Source organism: Pristiophorus japonicus, chromosome 16 (assembly GCF_044704955.1).
Source record: "Pristiophorus japonicus isolate sPriJap1 chromosome 16, sPriJap1.hap1, whole genome shotgun sequence".
Taxonomy (NCBI): Eukaryota; Metazoa; Chordata; class Chondrichthyes; family Pristiophoridae; genus Pristiophorus; species Pristiophorus japonicus.
In genome coordinates this window covers 20,515,256-20,531,643 of record NC_091992.1, presented here as the reverse complement: position 1 = coordinate 20,531,643, position 16,388 = coordinate 20,515,256, and the positions used below count along the sequence as shown (strand labels likewise).

Sequence of the window (16,388 nt, the reverse complement as noted above, 5' to 3'; positions counted from 1 at the left end):
CTAATTTGTAACCTGCGCCTGATTTTTTAATGTGTAGAACAGGTTTTTTCAGTTCTACAAAAATCTTCACTGGCTCCATTCTACTTTAGTTTGGAGTACATTTTCACTGTGGAAACTTTAAAATCAGGCGTCAGTGGCCGGACACGCCCCCTTTTGAAGAAAAAATTCTGTTCTAAACTAGAACTGTTCTACCTGACTAGAACTGCAGAAAAAAAAATGTGGAGAATTGCGATTTCTAAAATAGTCCGTTCTCCACCAGTTGCTCCTAAAAATCAGGCGCGAATCATGTGGAAACTTGGGCCCGTAATATGGACGTTAGGAACCTCAACATTTATTTGTGCAGATTATGTATAGGGTTCCAGGAACTTTGTTGTTTCTACCTTTCCATACTTAATGTGCATTCCATTAGTGGATTGTATTTCTATTTGCTGGTCAATAAAGATTCCTTTGCCATTATTATTTACTAGTAGGCAAATATCATCATCATCATCATAGGCAGTCCCTCGAAGTCGAGGATGACTTGCTTCCACTCTAAAAGTGAGTTCTCAGGTGACTGAGGAGTCCAGTGCGGGACCTACAGTCTCTGTCACAGGTAGGGCAGACAGTGGTTGAAGGAAAAGATGGTCGGGGAGCCTGGGTTGATGCACGCTCCTTTCGCTGTCTGCGCTTGGTTTCTGCTTGTTTTCGGCGATGGGACTCGAGGTGCTCAGCTATCTCCCGGACGCGCGTACTCCACTTTGGGCAGTCGTGGGCCAGGGATTCCCAGGAGTCGGTGGGGATATTGCACTGTGTCAAGGAGGTTTTGAGGGTGTCGTTGAAGCGTTTCCTCTGCTCACCTGGGGCTCGCTTGCCGTGTTGAAGCTCCAGAGCGCTTGCTTTGGAAGTCTCGTGTCGGGCATGCGGACGATGTGGCCCGCCCAACGGAGCTGATTGAACGTGGTCAATGCTTTGATGCTGGGGAAGTTGATCTGAGCGAGAACACCGACGTTGCTGTGTCTGTCCTGCCAGTGGATTTGCAGGGTCTTGCGGAGGCAGCGCTGGTGGTACTTCTCCAGCGTTTTGAGGTGTCTGCTGTATATAGTCCACGTCTCTGAGCCATATGGGAGGGCGTGTATCACTACTGCCCTGTAGACCATGAGCTTGGTGCTGGATTTGAGGTCCTGGTCTTCAAACACTCTCTTCCTCAGACAACCAAAGGCTGTGCTGGCGCACTGAAGGCGGCATTGGACCTTGTCGTCAATGCCTGCTCTTGCTGACAGTAGGCCCTCGAGGTATTGAAAATGGTCCACGTTGTGCAAGGCCTCACCGTGGATTTAGCTAATCGGGGGGCAGTGCTTTGTGGCGGAATCAGTTTGGTAGAGGACCTTTGTCTTACGGATGTTTAGCGTAAGGCCCATGCCCTTGTATGCCTCGGTGAAGGTGTTGACGATGGCTTGGAGTTCTGCCTCCGAGTGTGCGAAGACGCAAACGTCGTTTGCGTACAGTAGTGCGACGACAGGATGGGATGACCTTGGATCTGGCCTGGAGGCGGCGAAAGTTGAACAGATTCCCAGCTGTTCTATAATTTAGCTCCACTCCGGCGGAGAGCTTGCTGAGGGCGAGATATAACATTGCAGCAAGGAAGATCGAAAAGAGTGTTGGTGTGATGACGCAGCCTTGCTTGACCCTGGTCCGGACGTGGATTGGGTCTGTGGTGGATTGGTCAGGATCATGGCTTGCATGTCATCGTGGAGCAAACGGAGGACGGTGACAAACTTTTGAGGGCCGCCGAAACGGAGAAGGACGCTCCATATCCTTCACGGTTGACCGTGGCAGAGAAGCACTTTTGGCATGAATACACGATCTCATTTCTCTTATCTGGAAGGAGCAGAGCATGCCAGGAGATCTCAGGGATGACGTAATCATGACCATCTTCAAAAAAGGGGACAAGTCCAACTGCGGTAACTACAGAGGAATCTCCCTGCTGTCGGCCATAGGGAAAATCATTGCAAGAATCCTCCTCAATTGTCTTCTCCCTGTGGCTGATGAGCTTCTCCCAGAGTCGCAATGTGGATTCCGTCCACTAAGGGGTACAACGGACATGATCTTCATCGCGCAACAACTAACCAACCCTTGTACATGGCTTCTTTGACCTCACAAAGACCTTTGACACTGGACAAATATAGCCAATGAAACAAAGTTAGTTTAAAGCAATAATGCCAGCGATCTCTGTACCCTGGGACAAACTGCACCATCATCTGTAGTTTTCCAAGAGTTTCTGGGGATGTGAAAAGTTCACCCAATTGAATGAAATTAGATCACTAAAAACTCATATGTATACTTACTGCTTGTGTTGACAGCATTTCGTTTATGCTGTGATCATACTGTTCAGCAAGTATGGCCAGTTTTCGTGTCTGTTCATCCTTCAGTCGTTTCAGCACTGCTTTGTGTTCACTCTTAGGGGTAGTTTCCAATAGGTGGTTGCGAAGTGCCTTGTACTGTCGTGTCTGGATCTTGCAAGTGTCCTGGAATTGTTTCTTGATTTGCAACTCTTTTGACTAGAAAGTACATAAAATTTGTTTTAAGTGCTTTGCCCCAGAGATCAACACTTTTAAGTTTCCACAGAACAGAATTTCAAACTTTCAAGATTGGGCTGCAATAGTTTCTGTAGCACAAATGTAACCCAATTAGATCAGATATACACACTTGATAGGTAAAAATGTATCTATATTTTGCAGTTCACTTTTAAATAATCATTTTAAGGTGAACAATCCACTACAATTAAAATACAGAACTCGTCTTTCAATTCAAATGAGTCAGCCTCCCTTTTCACACACAAATATTTCTTTTGAAGGTCTGTCAGGTTTGGAACAAACTTACAATAATTGCCAAAATGAAAGAAGGAAATATTGTCAATATAAAGTATTCCCCATTTCAAGTTAACAAAGATCTTTGATATATTTTCTCTGTCCCACACTAACTAACTATTTTGGCGCTCCTCTTTCATCAGAAACCCAGTTGATATCAGTTACAGAACCGTCAGCGAGTTGGCCTATTGGAAATGGCAGTAATCGGCAACCTTTCTTTTCCTCGATGCTGAGTGGCAGGTATTAAGCCGAAGATAATGGCCCGCAATTTGTGGCAAAGCCAAGGCGCATGCCGCTGACCTTGAAGAAAGCTGTCTACAAAGATCTTATGATCACTATGGGGAGAAGTATGCTGTTGCCTTTCTCGACGTGTAATTGCATTGTGCCCAGCGAAGAGCTGCAATGGCGTCAACAAACTGACTAAGCAGCCAATCACACCGAAGAATTCGTAGACAGCAAACCAGGAAATGAAAAGCAGATTTTATTTGCACTTTCAAAAAATGTTAAAGAGCGAAATAAAAATTGGGACTTTCATGGAAATAGGGTACAACAAACTTAAAAAAAAGTAAGTTCTTAAAAAAATTTTAATTTTTATTATGGAGCAATTTAACACTCCACAATTATAAAAATTAGTTTTTCAGGGCCAGAACGGCTGTTTAGCAGTCAATACGCTGTTAAAACCCCAGTTACACCTATTCCAACAAGACTTAACATTTATCGGGTATTTAGTGCGGAAAAGCCTAAGCTTTTGTAAGTTACACAGATTGCCGGCTATGGGAGGGGACCACAGCGCAGCCTGCGTTGGGGCAGTGAATGACTGACCGCAACTTCAGGATTTCCGCGTATAGATATGCACGCGCTAAATCTTGAAGTTCCGGTCCATTTCAGAGGGGTAATGACGGTGAACGCTGACAGTTTACAAAATCTGGCCCAGTGATTTTCCAGGCTTGGATCCTTCCTGAAGACTATGATCTCAATGTTCCACTGTGCTAACCAAAAGTTGGGGAATACTTAATTTAACATTTAAGATATAGAGAGGATATTTATAAAAAAAAATTTTTAATAATGGGAATCTTATGAGAAGCTATAGAAGGCTACAATAAAATTGGGAAATTTGTCATCTATTTTCTAAGATGCAATTCATTGACGTACAACTCTTTTTACAATCTCAATGCTTCAAACAATAGGAAGCAGGAGGGTGGTGCCATTCACATGCGCATGGGGGTGTTTTAACTGTTAACTTGTTTACTGCAACCCGATATTTGGAAATCAGGAAGGCCCCATGGAATTACAGAAATACTATACATACCCTTTGAAACAAACCAAAACACTGCGACAAAAATAGCATGTAAAACAAGAAACCGAAAGTGGGAAAATAGATAATGCTTAGACAATTATTGTTGAGTCAATGCCGAGTGCTTAAATCAGTTAAATTTGCAGTTACATAACCTTGTATAAAACTCATATTGGTTGGGTGTAATCTGCAAAACATAGTCTAGGCAGCACTGTACCATGGCAGGACAATGCTGACCTCCACCATTCCACAACATAGCAAGCTTTCAGTTTTAGCTGTACCTTCAGGAAAATAATGTACTTCTTTGCGGGGGAAGGAAGAAAAAATGGTCACCTGATCCAGTCTTGCACACCACCATGCAGCAGTTCAAGAATGATAACTGCAGTGGTCCAACAGCAGGTCACACATTAACCCTCTTAGACGCAGGAAAAGGGGGGGGGGGGGGGAAGGGTGTAATTTGGATCCAAAAGAAACGAAAAATCTTTAAAAATGAAACAAGACTATTTTATTATTTTCACTTCATAATCATCCATACCTTCAAGCTCTTGGGTTGCTGCCGGACTTCCATTCCATGTTTGCGCCGCAGCTCTCGTTCTCGCCGTTTGTTGTACTCCAGTTGATTAGTGAGCTCAGTTTGGTGCTGCAGCCTAATTAGCTCACTGCGCATTCTCTGAATAGTATTGAGATGGCGGAATTCCAGCTCCTGCAAGGACTCATGGTGGCGCAGCAACATTGCGTGCTCCAGATCCTTCTGCGTTTGCTTCTTGTTTAGCTCCTAAGACACAAAGAAGACCATATCATAAAACAGGCAACCATACAATTGGTCTGCTGATCAATTTGGTAGGACATGTATTATAAAATCCAAGATTGTGCATATTTTATTTTTTCCTCTCTTCACTGAAGTCTCCCTGCATTGCATATCTTCACTGCCTTCAGATCCATTCCTAGCTTTATCATGTAACTGTCTGCTTAAGGAAATGCACTGACATAGCCCCAAAGGTAATGCCCTGATTTTTCCTCCATTCAAAGATGGAAACACCTGGCATCTCTGCACCATGGGACTACTAGAATGATCAACTATCGATTTGGGAAATCACAGCCTGAACCTGCATACTACTGATCTATGGCATTGTTCATTTCAGCAACGTCATGCTACCATTTAATTTTACACTTTTGTTTTACATGTTAGCTTGTCAACAATTTGCTATGCATTTTAATGGATTACTGGTAAGAACCTTCAGATTTGAATTAATGGATTAAGTTCAACACTCTACTTTTTATTAGGAAGAGAAAACTGTTACACAGACATTCTCCCCAAACACATCTCAGCTGTTACAATATGTTTCCAAATAAAATTAAAATCACACATTTAGGACTGGGTAGCCCAGGGGGTTAATTTACTCTTTCTACATCTGGAATGGTTTGAATCCAGCACAGGAGATTGAGATGAGTATCTCCTTTCTCATGGCTGTTGCAGATTCTAAGTGAAATGAATCTGGGTTGTCATAATATAACTTTCAGTGTAAATGAATCCATAAAAGTGGCCATAACTCTTTGCTAATAGAGTGTCTCCATAAAGGTCAGCACAATAAATGGTGCTCTGTTTAGGTAATAGTATTACTGTGGTGTCACAGGACGCAAAAGAAGAATGGGTTCTGTTCCCTGATGAAAAAATTCATCAGCCCAACTGGCAATATAAATACACACACACAAAAACAACATCGCAATCAATGCTTAATCCAAATTATCTGATCATTTTTAACGACTAGAAGCTGGTTTGATTCCAGATCCTGTGATCCAAAGTGCACTGTGCAATGATTCTTTTATGCTCTAAAGGCAATCTGTTCAACCACTTGCTGTGAACTTTACTTCGGGTACAATCGGAATGAAACAAGAATTGTGTATGCCAGAAGCCACAGTACCAGGGACTGACATTCTATTGAGGTTAACACTGAATTCAAATATAGTGGTGGATTGATTTTGTGTGGAGCTAGACCCGAAACACTCCCTGATGTTCACGAGGTGATAATTTTTTTCTTGCAGCCGTGGCCACATGGAACAGTTTGAATAATTTCTCCCTGGATGGCAAACTAAGTAACTGTACTTGACTATGAATACATTTTATTCTCTTGCGTTAAGTTTCTGGATTCCAGTTCTACAGCAGGAGTTAGTAGTAAGGATAACATATAGAACCAATTCCTAATTAACATAGCAGAAGGGGAATTAGGAGTCACGCTGCACACCTATTTTAGAAGTAAAATCAACTTAACCAAAATTGCCACCTGTATTCAACGCTGGAAATTCAGGCCCAATGATTTTAAAGGAAAGCAAAATTTGTTCTTCAGCTTCAATCATGCCCAGAAAGATATGTTGATTGGGTGAGATGAAGTAAGGTGGGAGGAGTCTCGTGTGGAGCATAAACACCAGCATAAACCTGTTGGGCTGAATGGCCTGTTTCTGTGCTGTAAATTCTATGCTGTTATTTACATCATTTTAATTCAAATTAAAATTAATCGGTAATTCATTTTAAGCACAAAAAACTTATCGGTGGACTGTATACTGAGCTTTGTTAAGGCAACATTTATAACCAATAAATTACTTTCGAAATATAGTCACTGTCGCTTTGTATGCAAACACAGTAGCCAATTTGTACACAGCAAGTTCCCACAAACATCAATGAAATGAATGAGCGAGCAGTTCATTGGTGGAGAGAGCGTCCCTACTTGTCTTCAAATAGTGCCACGGGACTTTTTACATCCATCTGAAAGGGCAGACTTCGGTTTAATATTTCATGTGAAAGACGGTACCACCGACAATGCAGTATTCCCTTTGGACTGACTGCACTGACGTGTCAGCCTAGATTACGTACGCACATCCTGGAGTGGGGCTTGAACCCACAATCTTCTAACTCAGGGGTGAGACATACTACTGAGCCAAGGCTGACACCATTCTTCACATATATTTTCATGCAAGTTTCTGAACAAACAGGAAAGCCTTTTTAAAAAAAAAAAAGATTATCTCTTGGGTTTTTGTCACAAGTTATTTACAGTGGAGTCTTCATATATTGAATTGAAAAGACAAGGAAATGCTTAAATACAAGAATTATTCTTTAGCATTTGAAACGTTTTCCTGCAACCTTAGAACAGATTACTATTCCAATACATCCAAATCTCTAGGAGTAGGGAAGCAGTCCTAATCGGCATCTTGATGATCAATTTTCTTTTAAAACCATTCACGTTTCAGTGGAATCCATTATGAATAATTGCTCAGACCAATCAAAAAGCCCTGTTTTGGAAGAGGAGTTAGCAGCAGAGACATGGGCGCACTGAGATCAGCTGATTCAAATTCCCTGAGGAGTCATTCGGTCTTCATGAAGTCTAGGTTATTCTGATCAACTGATTTTAATGCATCGGTACAGTGGTGGAGAACTGAAGAAACTGGTTCACCCTGATCCTGGGAACGTGCTCCTGCTTTTTCCAAAGCTGCCTCTATCCATAGACAGAAACTGTCCAGACCTAGTTTTATTTTCGGTCAATTTTTATAAATTTCTATCTCGGAGTAGACAATAATTCCCAATATGTAGAGATATTCTACACATCAAGCCTGGACTTGAATAAATACAATGATTCTACTCAAATACTTACGTTTCACAGTCACACCCACTGTTAATTTTGAGGGCATTCATTTAGCAACTTACCTCCCGTACGAGATCCTGCTCAAGGTTATGACGTGAAAGCAACATTCTCCGTTTGAAACGTCGACATTCCAGTTCTAAGTACTGGCGCTGGCGCCGCAGTAAGTTAGCTTCTTCTTCAGCCTGGAAATGCTGGAAATTTTCTTTCTGCTTTGACAGCCATTCTTGTTTCTCCTTCTTTGGAGTACTCTGATTTTCACTCAGCTCCTGACAAAAGCAAAAATATTACATTTTATGCAATATTCTCTACAGAAACAATGACACCTATTTAAATTCTAACATTATCTATCATTCTTCACTCTCTCAATTTTACCTTTGCTGCTATGTTTATATTGCACAACTCTTATTAGAAATGGGAAATCAGATTTGTGCTTTTTATTGGTGAAGTCTGCATATTACAATCAAGTTTCTGTACTCAAGGCCTGCATTGGGGCAATTGAAGGATCAGTATTTTTTCAATGCCAAATAGTATGTCAACATACAAGTAGGCACCTATTCTGAAAATTTAAGTTATAAATTGCTCACTAAGTGCACATCCTAGTCTTGTATAAAAAGCCCAAAGGAGGGTAACTAAATTGATAAAATTGATTGGTTACCTGAGCTATGAGGAAAGATTAAAAGGGATACTTATGCTGGAGAACGGTCAATTTAAAGTTACCCTACTGAGGTACTTAGGATCTTCAATATTAACACACGCTCTATGTATTTAAACTCAAGATGAGAAAATATGAGGGGTAAAATACAGCTTCTTTTCACCTCTTTTAGTTGTTCTTTACGTAGTTTGTATTCTCTCTTTTGGGATTCCAGGAAGCTGTTTAATTCCTTCTTCTGCTGTGCCTGTATGTGCTGCTGAAATTTCTTTTCTTCAGTAGAAACTGCTTTGGTCTAACAAACAAAGAAAAATCAAGTCTTTGAGATTACAACAAAGATTTTTACTAGAACTTCCATTTCTAAAGAAAACTAGATTCACATCCATCTTCCAGGATGAACTTTTTGCAGATTGCATCATCTAGCTGCATGGGTGCACATCATATATAAACAGCTGGGCAAGAAAATGCAACAAAGCTATGACAACATCAAGCAGCTTGGACAACGCCACCTTGCTTTGTACAACCAACCCCCATCATTGTTCCACCTTCCCAGATATGATCACTGTCTTTCGCACACTCCCAAATATTGAACACATCAACAAAGCTCTCAGTAATTAAACTCAGAGCTGCTTTTCTTGAATTATGAAAATCAGTTCCTTGTCAGTTAACAGCGAAAATGATTGTCAAAATAACACCGTAATTTAAGCATTGTTAGATACTCCCATCATTGATATTTTGAGTACAGTGCACAATGAAATACTGCAATAAAAGCCTACGGATCTGTAATGTCACATGACACACAGGTCAGTGAGGCAAGTTTAAAAAAAAAAAAATGGCATCATGGAGGATTTGTGAAATTGTATTTACCCTCATCATATGATGTAAATTCTTGGTGATGTAGCAGCAGCTGTGGTTGGCATTAAGCTGCCAAATATGCAAACAGTAAGTTTAGCCAGCTTAGAATTGCATGGGGCAGTTTACTACAGCAGAAAATTGGCTAAGCCATAAATGAGCCTACCATTAACTCAGCTGTCCCCACACTTGATGGAAGGGTACATAGAAGTTATGCAGGTTATAATAGGGGCAATAGTAAGAAGGGAGGAGATTAAGAAAAATATCACAACCGTTTGGACAAAAATATTACCTCAAAAAATATGATTGCGAGGCAAGAAAAGATAAAATGATAACCATGTTAAACAAACTATAAATGCACGAGCAAGTAATTTCCTTTTTCATCTTCAGACTCGACTATTCCACTGCTCTCCTGGCCAGCCTCCCAAAAATGTCAACTCATTCAAAATTCTGCTGTCTGTCTCTTATCCCACACCAAGATGAAGAAATTAGAGTGCTTATTGTGTGCAGCCTACTTTACCTGGCTGTATTATACATTGAGTCTGGGTTACCAGCTTTTCCAGGTTTGGGGTGGTGGGGGGGGGGGGGGGGGGGCGGGGAAGAGCGGTGTTTGTTGCACCAATAAATAGGTTGACCATGTCAGCTCCAACTATTCCACTGGAGCCAACATGAAAGTGCAAGCATACTCCCCATTTTCAGTAGGTCTACTACAAAGCCAAATATCAATATAAAGCGACACTTACTGACAATAGTATATTAGTAATTTTACCCCAGATCGCAGTATTCAATCATACTGTTAATGCACTTAGTAATGAACTTAAACAAAATCACCTCAATTGGCAGGAAAACTACACAAAGTTATGAAATATACCTCTTTTTCCATAATACACAGATGTTTCTTAATGAGTTTCTCCATCTCTGCAGCAAAACTGTTGCGCTGTGTCTCTAGCTCCTTGTCAAGCCGTAGCCGGTGTTCATCCATCTCCGCTTTCAGCTTGTTTTCCAGTGCCATTAGCTGTTTCTGGTGTTGGCGTCGCATGCGTTTATAACCAGACATCTGCTCCCGAAGCTCAGAGTCTTGTTCATGCTCTTGAATTTGCCTTGTGACCTGAGCAATATGGGAATATAAAGTGACGTACTAACGCAATAGCCATAAAACCACTATGAAGTGCTCAAATTGCCCTCCTCCGAAAATAGTTGATAGTCTACCGCACTATGCAATCTACAACAAAGCGTTCCACTGCAGCAACCAACATTTTACACAAATTTAAGATACATAGTCTTTAAACTGTAGATTGAGAGATCCATCAGTAACCATCAACTATGAGATTTGAAAAAAGTTCACTCAGTTATTCTTTACGTCAACAGCAGCATTTTGCATCTCTGTTACGTTCTATTAAAATAAATTTGGCAAGTAATGTAGGATTCCTTAAATAAATATTAAAACAACAAATTTAAAGCTAATTCCAAAGCAAGAACAGTGAGACACAGTAGCTTTACAATAAATAAAATAGATGAACAGGTTAACCTATTATGTGTACTGAAAGTACAAGGTTTTACTGGAAATAAACTGGTCAACTGCCACAGATATCTGGAGGCAGCAGTTCAATCTAGATTAAACATTTTAGGTCTGTATAAATTTCTTGCCTACAAAACCGTACTTGCTGTCATCATGTTTTTACCACACTTTTACGTCAACAATTTCCATTAAAAATGCTCATGACCGCACTTTTTAAATGGCCATGTAAACTCGTCATTCTGATTGTACAATTTGCACATTTTCTCAAAATGCTTTCTGAAAATGATTTTTCATTCACCATTTTTTCCTCAGTAATTGAAATTTCAAATAAAATTTAACCAAAATAAAAAATATAGTTATTTCGCAATAACATGTTTACATTCATCCACTGATTTAATTAAAGTTTTTAGTGCAATGTTTCAGCTTTGCCTGGGCTTGGAGTTAATACCTTTGCCTGGAGCTGACATGCTTTGAGCTTAATTTGGATTGTGCAGTCTGAGGATGCAGAGATTATCTAATTTACAAGGAGACATCAATACTACTCAGCCAGCTATGCTGAGGAATATATTTTCTTTAGCATCTGGCAATTTTTGCGTAAATGTTTTTCAAAATTATTTTGAAGAAAAGCTAGAGAACAGATTCATACAGCGTCTTTTTATTAAAGGGAGGCTGCATGTGGGAGAGATAAAATAGTGTTATAATTGTCCACCTGATTTGCCTTTGCTTTGTTTTCTATAAACTTTGGAAAGTGAAACAGGGAGACAGACACTGGGGTCAGAGAGAGACAGAAAAATAAAAAGTGTGTCTCTTTCTTTGTGTAATGTTACACCAATCTTCAAAAATGCTGTTTTCAAGCCAGCAAAGTAACCTCAACTATGTTTTGTTCACAGTAAGGTCAAATATAATGGCTTACTTCCGTGAGATAGATTCTAATTTATAACACCAAAGAGAAAGGGGGAGGTGGGGGGGGGGGGGGGGGGGGGGAAGAGAGGAAAGAGAGAAAGAACACACAATTTGAGAGGGAGAGGCCAACAGTTTTTCTCTTTATTCTAATTTGATTTTTTTTTATAAAACAAGTTGCATTTTGAAAGCAAACAAAACCTGTTTGAGTAGGCAGTTAGAAAGGGAAGTTATGAGGGGATGAGGAAGATGGAAAGTGGTTGAGGGTGAGGAGGCCTCACACCTCTCATCACCTGCCCTTAGAGGTAGTGAGTGACAGCTGGGAGTGGGGGAAAGCAGTGGATAGAGGGCTAAGGTGAACTGAATGACAGCAGAGCAAGGGAGACAGGGGTTGAATAGGTAGTTGACACGGGAAGCATTGGTGTAGTGATGAAAATAAGTTGTTGGTGGATCCTTTCCCCACCACACCACCCACAAAAAAGGGAGAGGCAAAAAGTATTAAGGGGAGAGAAGCAGAAACAGAAAGACAGTAGAGGAAACAAGAGAGAAAGAGAGAGAGAGAGCGTGAAACATGGCTCCAGGGTGACCAAGGCTGGGAACTCAACATCCAAGGGTATTCAGCATTTAGGAAGGATAGACAGAAAAGAAAAGGAGGCGGGTTGGCGTTGCTGGTTAAAGAGGAAATCAATGCAATTGTAATTAGCCTGGATGATGTGGAATCGGTATGGATGGAGCTGCGGAATTCCAAAGGGCAGAAAACGCTAGTGGGAGTTGTGTACAGACCACCAAATAGTAGTAGTGAGGTTGGGGACAGCATCAAACAAGAAATAAGTGATGTGTGCAATAAAGGTACAGCAGTCATCATGGGCGACTTTAATCTACATATTGATTCGGCTAACCGAACTGGTAGCAATGCGGTGGAGGAGGATTTCCTGGAGTGTATTAGGGATGGTTTTCTCGACCAATATGTCGAGGAACCAACCAGGGAGCTGGCCATCCTCGACTGGGTGATGTGTAATGAGAAGGGATTAATTAGCACTCTTGTTGTACGAGGTCCTTTGGGGAAAAGTGACCATAATATGGTAGAATGCCTTATTAGGATGGAGAGTGACAAAGTTAATTCGGAAACTAGGGTCCTGAACTTAAGGAAAGATAACTTCGATGGTATGAGGTGTGAATTAGCTAGAATAGACTGGCAGAAGATACTTAAAGGGTTGACGGTGGATAAGCAATGGCAAACATTTAAAGATTACATGGATGAACTTCAGCAATTGTACATCCCTGTCTGGAGTAAAAATAAAACTGGGAAGATGGCTCAACCATGGCTAACAAGGGAAATTAAGGATAGTGTTAAAACCAACGAAGTGACATATAAATTGGCTAGAAAAAGCAACAAACCTGAGGACTGGGAGAAATTTAGAATTCAACAGAGGAGGACTGAGGGTTTAATTAAGAAGGGGAAAATAGAGTACGAGAGGAAGCTTGCAGGGAACATAAAAACTGACTGCAAAAACTTCTATAAATATGTGAAGAGAAAAAGATTAGGAAAGACAAGCGTCGGTCCCTTGCAGTTGGATTCAGGTGAATTTATAATGGGGAACAAAGAAATGGCAGACCAATTGAACCAATACTTCGGTTCTGTCTTCACAAAGGAAGATACAAATAACCTTCCGAATGTACTAGGGGACAGTGGGTCTAGTGAGAATGAGGAACTGAAAGATATCCTTATTAGGCAGGAAATTGTGTTGGGGAAATTGATGGGATTAAAGGCCGATAAATCCCCGGGTCCTGATAGTCTGCATCCAAAGTACTTAAGGGAGTGGCTCTAGAAATAGTGGATGCACTGGTGATCATTTTCCACCAATTTATCGACTCTGGATCAGTTCCTATGGACTGGAGGGTAGATAATGTAATGTCACTTTTTACAAAAGGAGGGAGAGAGAAAGCGGGTAATTATAGACTGATTAGCCTGACATCAGTAGTGGGGAAAATGTTGGAATCAATCACTAAGGATGAAATAGCAGCGCATTTGGAAAGCAGTCTCAGAATCGGACCGAGTCAGCATGGATTTATGAAAGGGAAATCATGCTTGACGAATCTTCTGGAATTTTTTGAGGATGTAACTAGCAGAGTGGACAAGGGAGAACCAGTGGAAGTGGTGTACTTGGACTTTCAAAAGGCTTTTGACAAGGTCCCACACAAGAGATTGGTGTACAAAATCAAAGAGCATGGTATTGGGGGTAATGTACTGACATGGATAGAGAACTGGTTGGCAGACAGGAAGCAGAGAGTCGGGATAAATGGGTCCTTTTCAGAATGGCAGGCAGTTACTAGTGGGGTGCCGCAGGGCTCAGTGCTGGGACCCCCAGCTCTTTAAAATATACATTAACGATTTGGATGAAGGAATAGAGTGTAATATCTCCAAGTTTGCGGATGACACTAAACTGGGTGGCGGTGTGAGCTGTGAGGAGGACGCTAAGAGGCTGCAGGGTGACTTGGACAGATTAGGTGAGTGGGCAAATACATGGCAGATGCAGTATAATGTGGATAAATGTGAGGTTATCCATTTTGGGGGTAAAAACACGAAGGCAGAATATTATCTGAATGGCGGCAGACTAGAAAAAGGGGAGGTGCAATGAGACCTGGGTGTCATGGTTCATCAGTCGCTGAAAGTGGGCACAGCACGCAGGTACAGCAGGCGGTAAAGAAGGCAAATGGTATGTTGGCCTTCATAGCCAGGGGATTTGAATATCGGAGCAGGGAGGTCTTGCTGCAGTTGTACAGGGCCTTAGTGAGGCCTCACCTGAAATATTGTGTTCAGTTTTGGTCTCCTGGTCTGAGGAAGGACGTTCTTGCTATTGAGGGAGTGCAGCGAAGGTTCACCAGACTGATTCCAGGGATGGCTGGGCTGTCTAATGAGGAGAGACTGGATCAACTGGGCCTTTATTCACTGGCGTTTAGAAGGATGAGAGGGGATCTCATAGAAACATATAAGATTCTGACGGGACTGGACAGGTTAGATGCGGGAAGAATGTTCTCGATGTTGGGGAAGTCCAGAACCAGGGGACATAGTCTTAGGATAAGGGGTAGGCCATTTAGGACTGAGATGAGGAGAAACTTCTTCACTCAGAAAGTTGTTAACCTGTGGAATTCCCTGCCGCAGAGAGTTGTTGATGCCAGTTCATTGGATATATTCAAGAGGGAGTTAGATATGGCCCTTATGGCTAAGGGGATCAAGGGGTATGGAGAGAAAGCAGGAAAGGGGTACTGAGGGAATGATCAGCCATGATCTTATTGAATGGCGGTGCAGGCTCGAAGGGCCGAATGGCCTACTCCTGCACCTATTTTCTATGTTTCTATGAAGCAGCAACACAAAAACAAGAGATAGGCAAGTCAGCTACCATATTCTCCAAGTTACTGTATGCAGTGCTACAGGAGATCAAGCAATATTATATAAAAAACACAATGTGTGACTTTAAAACGAGGACTGAATAGCATTTGGAAGCCCTGGTCATATTGTGCCTCGCCCTCGAAACCTGTTTTATCTGAAGATTACGCATGGTCTTGACTCCTCATGCAATGCCATGGGAAATCAACTAATTTATTATTAGAAATCTTGAGTGTACACACATTTCCTATCTAATTTCTTCTTGTGCCAATTTCGAGTCACACTTTTATGTCAACATTTAATATTAAACCTGCCAATTTAGAATGGAAATCCTGCAAAATGTAGTTTCTGATCCTGGCCAATAGGTGGTGCTGTGGAGTGAGTTACGGAAGTCTCTCTGCCACCTCATTCATCTCCTCTTGAAAAATTACATTAACTGACTATGAGCAATTAATCAGTGATCTACTAAGGATTTTGAATCTTTCCAGTAAGAAATTGCACAAACTTTCTATAAAGTGAAGGGACCACCACTTGTTACAGAGAACATTCCCTTTATCCCCACGCTTTGTCTCAGACCTCCCAACCACTTACCAACCCATGGTACAAGGTTACCTCCAATTCAGTGCGTTCGCATTTATCTAATAATCTCTGCGCGGAAACTTATTGATTGCCTTCTGGAAATCCATGTAGGCAACATCCATGGACACTCACCCATCCAAAGTTCCACCAAAGGCGCGCGGGTGCGTTGCTGCGCATCAATCGGGAGGTCCCGCGACAGCTGTTGTCGCTGGACGATATCGCGCAGCAAATTTAATAGGGGCCGCGCACAAAAAAAAAATGAGAGGGAACGTTGCCCCCATCCATTACGCTAGTCACCTCTTCAAAAAACTCAATGAGATTAGCACACCCATACTTTTCACAGGAGGAACTTCATTAATATCATGGCTAGCTTTGAGTCAAACTGAATTACTCACCAAAGAAGCTGTACGTATCGTGGCAAAATGTTCTCGATTCCGGTAGTGTGCTTTATGGCGTGAAACCGGAGGTGGCGAATGTGGTTCTGAGCCCCGAGCTCTGTGGTCAACATCTTCACCATAGTGATCATGATCCTGACAAGTAGAGTGTGAAAAATAAGTGGCCAAACACTACTGTAAAAGTTGCATTTAAATGTGCATTTTTTTCAAACAACCTCCAAACCTGAAGGTGGAACTCATGCACTGCTGGTATAAATTTGTATAAAATTGTATAAATTTTTGGTAAATGTTAAAATTAGTGAAGCCTTTATGTCAGTCTTTAAGTATCAAG

General features: G+C 41.4%; 1 protein-coding gene across 7 annotated transcripts in view; it reads right to left on the bottom strand.

The window, feature by feature from the left end:
- taok1a (TAO kinase 1a) overlaps nucleotides 1-16,388 on the bottom strand; it is a 179,049-nt gene that overhangs the window by 17,966 nt on the left and 144,695 nt on the right. For all 7 annotated transcript variants that reach the window (XM_070857084.1, XM_070857086.1, XM_070857085.1 and 4 more), the window contains 6 exons: nucleotides 16,058-16,192; nucleotides 10,148-10,384; nucleotides 8,591-8,719; nucleotides 7,838-8,041; nucleotides 4,676-4,915; nucleotides 2,325-2,537 (listed from right to left, as the gene is read on the bottom strand). In XM_070857084.1, coding sequence (XP_070713185.1) covers nucleotides 2,325-2,537; nucleotides 4,676-4,915; nucleotides 7,838-8,041; nucleotides 8,591-8,719; nucleotides 10,148-10,384; nucleotides 16,058-16,192 — 1,158 coding nt within the window. The remainder of the gene's footprint in view (nucleotides 1-2,324; nucleotides 2,538-4,675; nucleotides 4,916-7,837; nucleotides 8,042-8,590; nucleotides 8,720-10,147; nucleotides 10,385-16,057; nucleotides 16,193-16,388) is intronic.